This window comes from Prionailurus bengalensis, chromosome E1 (assembly GCF_016509475.1).
Source record: "Prionailurus bengalensis isolate Pbe53 chromosome E1, Fcat_Pben_1.1_paternal_pri, whole genome shotgun sequence".
Classification (NCBI taxonomy): Eukaryota; Metazoa; Chordata; class Mammalia; order Carnivora; family Felidae; genus Prionailurus; species Prionailurus bengalensis.
In genome coordinates, this window is record NC_057347.1 from 10,654,823 (window position 1) to 10,663,856 (window position 9,034).

The following is a 9,034-nucleotide window of genomic DNA, read 5'->3' on the forward strand; positions in this document are numbered from 1 at the left end:
ATGAGCAGGGGAGGGGCAGAAAGAGAAGAAGACACAGAATCCGAAGCAGGCTCCAGGCTCTGAGCTGACAGCACAGAGCCCGACGTGGGGCTCGAACCCACGGACAGTGAGATCATGACCTGAGCCGAAGTCGGAGGCCCAACCAACTGAGCCACCCAAGCATCCCTAAAGATTTTATTTTTAAGTAATCTCTACACCCAATGGCTTGAACTCAAAACCCCAAGATCAAAAGTTGCACGTTCCACCAACAGAGCTAGCCAGATGCCCCTGCAGCAGCATTTTTTTAGACAATGTTGTTTTATTTTATTTTTTTAAAGTTTGCTTCTTTAGAGAGAGAGCAAGTGAGCAGGGGAGGGGCAGAGAGAGAGAGAGAGAGAGAGAGAGAGAGAAATCCCAAGCAGGCTCCATACTGTCGGTGCAGAGTCTCATGCAGGGCTCAAACCCATAAATGGTGAGATCATAACCTGAGCCAAAGTCAAGAGTCAGACAGTCAACCGACTGAACCACCCAGGCACCCCTATGACAGCATGTTTTGAAATCACGAATTTTCATCAAGTAGAGGAAGTCACTTAAACAATGTAATCTCCACTTGGATTCTTCTCAAGCACCACGTGGAGACACTTACATGGATTTGTCATCTGGGACACTTAAAAAAAAAATCTCTTGTCCCTTTTCCCAGCCTGGGTGACTTCGGTCCATTTAAAAGTGACATCTGGGGGCGCCTGGGTGGCGCAGTCGGTTAAGCGTCCGACTTCAGCCGGGTCACGATCTCGCGGTCTGTGAGTTCGAGCCCCGCGTCGGGCTCTGGGCTGATGGCTCAGAGCCTGGAGCCTGCTTCCGATTCTGTGTCTCCCTCTCTCTCTGCCCCTCCCCCGTTCATGCTCTGTCTCTCTCTGTCCCAAAAATAAATAAACGTTGAAAAAAAATTTTTTTTTAAGTGACATCTGGTGGGGGAGGGCACCTGGAGGGCTCAGTCGGTTAAACGTCCGATTTCAGCTCGGGTCATCATCTCGCATTTCATGAGTTCAAGCCCTGCATAGGACTCTGTGCTGACAGTTCGGAGCCTGGAGCCTGCTTCGGATTCCGTGTCTCCCTCTCTCTCTGCCCCTTCCCCTCTCGAACTCTGTCTCTCTCTCAAAAATAAATAAACAATAAGAAAGTTTTTTTTTTTTTTAAGTGACATCTGGGAATGCAAGCTGGTGCAGCCACTCTGGAAAATAGTATGGAGGTTCCTCAAAACATTAAAAATAGAACTACCCTACGACCCAGCAATTGCCCTACTAGGTATTTATCCAAAGGATACAAATATGCTAATTTGAAGGGTCACATGCACCCCAAAGTTTATAGCAGCACTATCTACAATAGCCGAAGCATGGAAAGAGCCCAAATGTCCATTGACTGATGAATGGATAAGGAAGATGTGGTATATACATACGATGGAGTATTACTCGGTGATGAAAAAGAATGAAATCTTGCCATTTGCAACTACGTGGATGGAACCAGAGGGTATCACGCTAAGCGAAATCAGTCAGAGAAAGACAGATATCATGACTTCACTCATATGTGGAATTGAAGACACCAAACAAATGAACACGAGGGAAGGGAAGCAAAAATAAGATAAAAACAGAGAGGGAGGCAAACCATAGGAGACTCTTAAATACAGAGAACAAACTGAGGGTTGCTGGCGGGGTGTTGGGTGGGGGGAAGGGCTAAAGGGGTGAGGGGGATTAGGGAGGGCACTTGCTGGGATGAGCACTGAGTATTATATGTAAGCGACAAGTCACTAAATTCTATCCCTGAAAACAAAAACCACTAAATTCTATTCCTATATGAATTAAATAAACAAATATAAATAAATAAATAAATTCTAAATTCTAAATTCTATTCCTATATGAATTAAATAAACAAAAATAAATAAATAAATAACCATACTAGGGGTGCCTGGGGGGCTCAGTCAGTTGAGCGTCCAACTCTTGATTTCAGCTCAGGTCATAATCTCACGATTCGTGGGATAGAGCCCCGCGTCGGGCTCTGCACCAACAGCACTGAGCCTCCTTGACATTCTCTCTCTCTGGCTCTGCCCCTCCCCTGCTGGTGCGTGCATGTGCTCTCTCCCTCTGTCTCAAAATAAACTTTAAAAAATAAGAAATCATCCTAGATTCTCTTAGTCCGCAGCAGCCTCTCTCGCCAGAGAGCGTCCCCACCATCTCCTGGGGAGATCACCTCTCTCCCTTCCCTTCACCACCCATCTCCCTCCTGGGCTGGAACTCCAGGGAGGCAGGGAAGGATCATGAGGAGCAACCGGCACCTGCACCCCCTCCCACAAGCCAGTCAGGCCACGGGCATGCCACCCCTGACCCACCCCTGACCCCCGACTCACCCATGACCCCTGACCCACCCATGACCCTGACCCACCCATGCCCCCTGGCCCACCCATGACCCACAGGCCAGGGATTACACGTCAAGAGCCACAAGGCTTTCTTTGACCGACGTAGTGTCATCTGAAAATTCACCCAACAGGACAGGATTTTCCAGCTGTGGAAGTTGAGGCACCCGTGGATCGAAACACCTACCGCGGGGGCCGGCATTCTGCCGGCATGAGGCAATCCGGCCCCTCAACAGGTGTCCACGCGGATTGGTCGAGCATGTTCTGAGCTACTGGGCATCTGATTGCATCAGTGGGTGCCCACGCCACAAGAGTTAGTCCATGTTCCAAATACCACCCCATCCACAACAACTGCCTGAGGCAAAGCTTGATCCATTACTCCCTTATTTCCATGCCCACACGGTCATGTTCTCCTGAAGCAAAGAAATACTTCTGGCGGCCGTGTCTCTCAACGGAGGAAAACAAAAGCTAGATGTGGAGATGAGCTTAAGATCAACAGAAGCAACCCTGGAATTGAAGAATTGGCTAATGCGACGCTCATTCTAACTGCCCTGTCCCATGCTGTCCTATCCTGGGCAGCCCAGACAGAAAAACGCTCAAGCTCCCAGACTCCCTTGCAGCTAGACATGCCCTGTCAAGTAGTTCTGGCTAATGGGTTGTGTCCGAAAGCCCTCCTCCAATCAGTGGTTTGTATGGGATGTCACATCCTACACAAAGTCTCGCCGGAACGAAGCGGAATCAGCCACCTTGTGGTTATGAGGACAAAAGCCACATGTTAAGAAGGTGGAGCAGGAAGATAGAAGGAGCCTGGGTCCCCGACGGCATAGCCGAGCCGCCCTGTCAGTTCTGGACTGTATGTTTGAGACAAATGACCTCCATGTATGTAAGCCCCAAATGAGTTTTCTGTTACATGTGGCCTACGTGTCATGTGCCCGACATGTGAACATGCTTCACGTAACTTGCCTGGCTTCGGCCGACGTGTTTATTTCCTCCGGATTAAAGATGAATGGTTTTCTGTTTAAGTAGGCTTCATGCCCATTTGTGGAGCCCAACGCAGGGCTTGAACTCACGACCCCGAGATCAAGACCTGAGCTGAGATCAGGAGGGGGACGCTCAACCGACTGAGCCATCCGGGCACCCCTAAAGACGAATGTGTTTTTTAAACATTTTTTTAATGTTTATTTATCTTTGAGACAGAGAGGCGCCACCCAGGCACCCCAAAGATGAATGATTTTCAAAGACTTACAGTGTTTTGGGGCGTCAGGGTGGCTCAGTCGGTTAAGCATCTGACTTCAGCTCGGGTCACGATCTCACAGTTCGTGAGTTCAAGCCCTGCGTCGGGCTCTGTGCTGACAGCTCAGAGCCTGGAGCCTGCTTCACATTCTGTGTCTACCTCTCTCCCTGCCCCATCCCTGCTCACGCTCTGTCTCTCTGTCTCTCTCTCTCTCTTAAAAATAAATAAACATAAAAAAAAAAAAAAGACGTACAGTGTTTTCCAGAATTTGGCCAGCAATTCCATTTGTCTACCAGCGACCTGGACTCCAATCACATCCCCATCCTCACAGTGGAGACCCTTGCTACCATTTACTGAGCCCCACTAGACAGGTGTGCCTGGAAAGCTGAGGCTCAGAAAACTTAAGCACCCAGCCCAGGTTCACACAGCTACTAAGGGGCAGGGTCTGGATTAGAACCCAAGACTGTGTGACCCATTTCTCCACAGCTCCCTCTGCTGGCTAACTCCGGAAGCAGCCACTCCACGCGCTTCCTCCCTTGAACATCAGGGGTTAAGAGGGCATGCCCCAGTCGCGGAGGTTGATTTGGAGGGGCCAGGAAGCCCCCCCCCCCCAGCCCTTCCCATGACTCAACAGGAGAACGAGATAGTCCAGGCATTGCCCCTCTCTTACTAATGCAGACACTGAGATCCTGAGTAAGGCAATGACTTGCCTGGGGTCACACTGAAAAGCGGAGACAGGCTGGAGACGGAAACTGAGGGCCCTTTGTTCTATGTCGGGCTCTGCCCCAGACCCGATTATTCTGTCATGCTGCTGGAGGTTGGGGTTCCCGAGTCTTCTTCTCCCCCTCCCTGAATCTACACCTCCCCCCTGCGGCTGGAACCTTAAGACTCCAGCCCTACCCCCTCCAGTATCCCCCAAAGACTCCCACCCATTCACTCGCTCATGCAGGCATTCCACAAGCAATTAGTAAGTGGCTCCAATGTGCCCTCTCTCCACGGGCACTCACAAGAGTTCTCAGCGTGGTCTGGGAGTCCGGGTCAGACCGCAGCCTTTTTGGGGTAGGGCTGTGACTGGGGGCCTGAGAGGTCCAGAGAAAGTCCCTGGACCAACATGGGGCAGGGGGACAGAAGAAAGGCAGGCTGAAGGAGGGGACATTGATCTGGATCTTGAAGTTCAGTAAGGAGCTTTCAGGCAGCAAAGGCGGAAGGGATATTCCAGGCTTGAAGAAAAGAGCATGTGCAAAGACACTGGGGTACACTGAATTGTAACTTAAAGAATGGTTATGTGAGTTCCACCTCAGCGAAAACAAATACATACGATTTGTAAGAAGGCGGTGTGCACGCAGGCGTCCAGCACCGTGAGGCTGGGGGGCCGGGGGGGGGGGGGGGGGCAGGGGGACAGCCGCAGGAGGGGCCAGAGGGGCGTGACACACCACAAAGGGCCTACCTTTGCATTGCCTGGGGGATTCAGCTGTGGTCTGGCCTGTGCTGCATCTGGCGGGGAGCCCACAAGCATTCTTGGCGTGAAGAGCCGAGCGCCTGAGCCAGGAAGAAAGACCGAGAAGAGCTGTGAGAGGGAAGGATGTGGTGATCTGGAGTCGCGGAGACTCTGGTTTGAATCCAACTCTGCTTCCAACACTGATCTCGGCAAATCACTTCACCTCTCCGAGCCTCGACTTCCCCATCTGTAACAGGGACTGGGAGGTGGCAGGACGGCTCTCGTGGAGTTGCTGTGGGGAACCCTCGGTGTGGGCGCCCCAGAGCTCGCTGGGGCATCAACAGAGGGGGGTTGGGATTATCAGTACTGCTGTGGGTTCGGGCCAGCTGCCCTCTCCACCTGTCACCTGAGACTGGAGGCAGGGCGGGATGTGAGTCCCTGCTGCGGTCACCAGGATGGGCCTAGGTCTGTCGCCAGGACGCCCGCCCCCTGCCAGTCCTGCCATGGCCGCTTCCTCTTTCCCAGGCCAGTTCCCCCTTGCCTGGTGACGTGGGCCTTGTGTGGGTGGTGGGGAGGGGACGCCGGAGACGTTAAATGTCCTGGGCTGGCGGGGAGGAGGCCAGACCCGGTGGGGACGAGACCCGGGGCCCGCTATGCAAATGTTCCCGGTGCTGCTGCTCCTGTCTGGTAAGAGGCTGCGGGAAGGGGGCTGGGGATAGAGGGTGAAGGAGGTGGCCTCCGCGGGGGGTGGGGGGCACCCATCCCTGGAGGGCTGAGAGTCCAGGTTCTCTTAAAACTGATGACCCAGACTTGGGTTCGAGTAACAGGAACTCGGGTGCAGGACAGACACGGTGACAGGCAGTGGGGGGTGTGTAGCCTCCAGGGAGGAGCTCCATGTGGATGGGGCCTGACCTTTGAAGATCCTGAGGTTCAAACCACATGGACAGGGTGAAGGCACCTGAATGAGGCCCGGCTGCCTTAGCAATGAGTGAGCTCCCCATCTTGAGAGAAAAGCAAGCAGAGCTGGATACCCACCTACACTGAGCTTCTGGGCAGGAAGGTGAGGCAATCTTCCCCACAGGGAAGATGGGGAGGGGCTGGGGACAGGCATGCAAAGAAGACTTCACAAAAGTGGGCTTTGAAGGCTGAATAGGAGTTCTCTCGGTGGGCAGGGCGGAGATGATGGGCCCAGTCTCTGACCTACATTTCTCCCTCTAATCCTCACAAGACCCCTCGGGGTGAAACTAGGAAACTGAGACCCTGAGAGGTTAGGTAGCTTTCTCCAGCTCACACAGGATCGCATCACAGGCAGCCTGGCCTCGGGCAGGAGGGGGGCGAGAGGTCGGATCTGGGGCTGCAGAGGTTAGCAGGGGCCTGGATGGAAAGGCGGTGGGCCAGATAGGAAAGAAATGAACGTAAGACCCCCCCGCCCCGGGTGTGGGGGTCCCGGAGCGGAGCTGTGAGGCCTCATTTCCTGAGGTGCGGGAATCAGGCCGGCGGAGGCCAACAGCAGGAAGGGCCCGGCCGCGTGGCCTTGGCAGGCAAGCATCTTCCTGGATGCCCGCTACCGCTGCGAGGGGGCCCTCATCTCCCAAGAGTGGGTGCTCGCAGGAGCCAGCTGCTTTGGCAGGTGGGTGCAGGGCCCGGGAGGGTGGTGGAGAGGGGCTCCAGAGGGGAGGCCCCCAGGCTCACTACCTCCTGATCTCTACAGCGGGCCTCGGTCCCAGTTCAGAGTGACCCTGGGCCCAGACCGCCTGGTGCTGGACAGTTGCAAGAGCATTTCCCGTGTGGAGGAGCTGCTCCTGTCCCCAGGAGGGAGTGAGGGCTCTGCGTCCGGTGGCCTGGCCCTGGCTCGACTGGCAAGGCCACCACCTCTCAGCAGCGCCGTGCAGCCGGTCCCTCTGGCCACCCGGCCCCAACCTTTCCTCCCGCGGCTGCTCTGCTGGGCCCAAGGGTTTGAGGCTGATATCGGTAGGATGGGAGAGGTGCCTGGGATGGTTGAGGGCAGCAGGGGGCGCTGGACTGGGCAAGGCAGACAGCCAAGGTGGAGACTGGGGCACCTGCGGGGGCACTAACCCCCACAGTCCCCGAGCCCGGAGAACAGCCTGGCTCTGGCCAGCCAATGGTCAGCACCAAAGATGCCAGCATGCAGGGGAGAGGGTGAGCAGGGACGCTCCACTATGCCTGAGTCAGCTCCCAGCCCCAAAGGCTGGCCCTGGGCACACTCCTGGCCTCCTCCCCAGGCTTAAAGCTTCCCTGGGAGCACCGTGAGAATGCAGGGGAGGATGGAGCCATAGCAGAGGGAGGTGGAGGTGAGGAGCGTCAGGGAGGACTGGAAGCTCAGGACTGGGTTCAGGGCAGGGAGACTTGGGGCAGGGAGGGAAACTCTGCGGTGTGCCAACCGGCAGGGCAGGGCTGGTGCAAACCTGCCGGATATCAGTCCTGGCTGAGGGTCCACCCATCGCAGCCCTCCCCCACCCTCCCCCGCCCCCAGCAGATCCCTACATCCCACCCCGAGAGCTGCACAGTGTCCCGCTGAGACCACTGCATATCCACACTTGCAAAGATGCCTTTCGCCTCCACCCTGACTGTCCTGACCCGGAGGCCAGCCTGCCTGAGGGCTCCCAGTGCACCAAGCCCTCCACCGGCCCCTCTGAACTGGTGGTAAGGATTTGAGCTGGGCCCAAGCAGGCCCCGAGACGTGCCCTCCCCTACAGCCCCTCCTAATGCCTCTAGACTCGGTAGAGCCAGGCTGGCCATCCTCCCAGGGTCTCCTATTCCATAACACCCAGGCAAGCAGCTAATGTGCACCCCTGATTAGGGGCTTCCCACCCCCTGGGGAGACTTCCCCTTTAGGTCCTGCTTGAATGTGGGGCAGCCTTTGACATAGCCAGGTTTTGAACCGCTGGAAAGCCCCTGGTTATCTGACAAAACACAAGCGTTTTGTTAAAAACTGACTTTTGTGTAATACTGAGCCTCAAAAGCCACAAGGAGGAAAGGGTCAGGCAAGAGTGGTAGAATTTGTGGGAGAAAGCATTTTAACTGGCAAGAGGGTGTGAGCGATGGGGGGAGGGGGGATGACCAAGTCCACCCGAGCTCTGAGCTCTGTGTGTTGCACTGGGGCCCCCAACCATCTGGCCTCCCCAGCGTCAGCATCTCCTGTCAGAGGTGGGAACCCTGGCTGCCCCCGCCCCCGGCCCCTCCCCTATTCAGGTATCTCTGCTCGCCTCTCAGGGAGTGGTCAGTGGGTCCCTGCTGGCTTTGACCCCTCCTTCCCTCTCCCGCACAGGTGTCTGATGGGAGCCCCCTGGTCTGCTTCCAAGCTAACAGCTGGCTGCTACAGGGGGTGATCACCTGGGGTCCCTGCTGGGGGCCTGGCCTCCCAGAAGTCTACAGGCCTGTGCATCCCTTCATTTCCTGGATCAGAGATAAGGTCTCTAATGCCACTTTTCCCACCCTGGCCAAGAAGCGTCCTTGGGCCCGGCCTGGGACCAGACAGAGGAGGCAGTGAGGATCTTTAGCCTGTGAAGTCCTGGGTTTGAACCCTGATCCAGCTACTTACCTGCCGCTGTGACTGTTCCCAGCAAACTCCCCTCTCGGGATCTGCTTCCTCTTGGAGTAATTGAGATGTATTCACAATTATTCCTTCATCCAACAATGTTACCAGTGCTTCCTATGTGCCAGGCAACCAGAACACAGGATCAGTGGGGCCCCTGGTCTCAGGCAACAGGCGGGCTTGTCTAGAGGAGGGGAGGCAAGCAATAGCCCGAGTCATGGCAGTAATAAATGTGCAAATACAAACCACAGTGGGTGCTAAGAAGGATCGGATTGCTGTGTTAACAGAAACCATGACCTACGCAGGACGGCCAGGGAGTCACTGTTATTTGAACAGTAACCAGGCAGAGCCATGGGTTCTGGCTCACTCTTCCCCCTACGGCCAGATGACTGCGATGCCAGGTGCTGCCCCTCCGTGGCC

The 9,034-nt window shown here is 55.3% G+C and overlaps 1 protein-coding gene across 1 annotated transcript; it reads left to right on the forward strand.

Moving 5' to 3' along the window:
- Positions 1 to 5,711: 5,711 nt before the first annotated feature.
- On the forward strand, positions 5,712 to 8,864 carry LOC122486026 (serine protease 33-like). The gene is made up of 4 exons (XM_043585505.1): positions 5,712 to 5,745; positions 6,538 to 7,029; positions 7,556 to 7,722; positions 8,348 to 8,864. Exons 1-4 carry the CDS (start codon positions 5,712 to 5,714, stop codon positions 8,567 to 8,569), a joined length of 915 nt encoding a protein of 304 aa, XP_043441440.1. The 3' UTR covers positions 8,570 to 8,864.
- Positions 8,865 to 9,034: the final 170 nt, after the last annotated feature.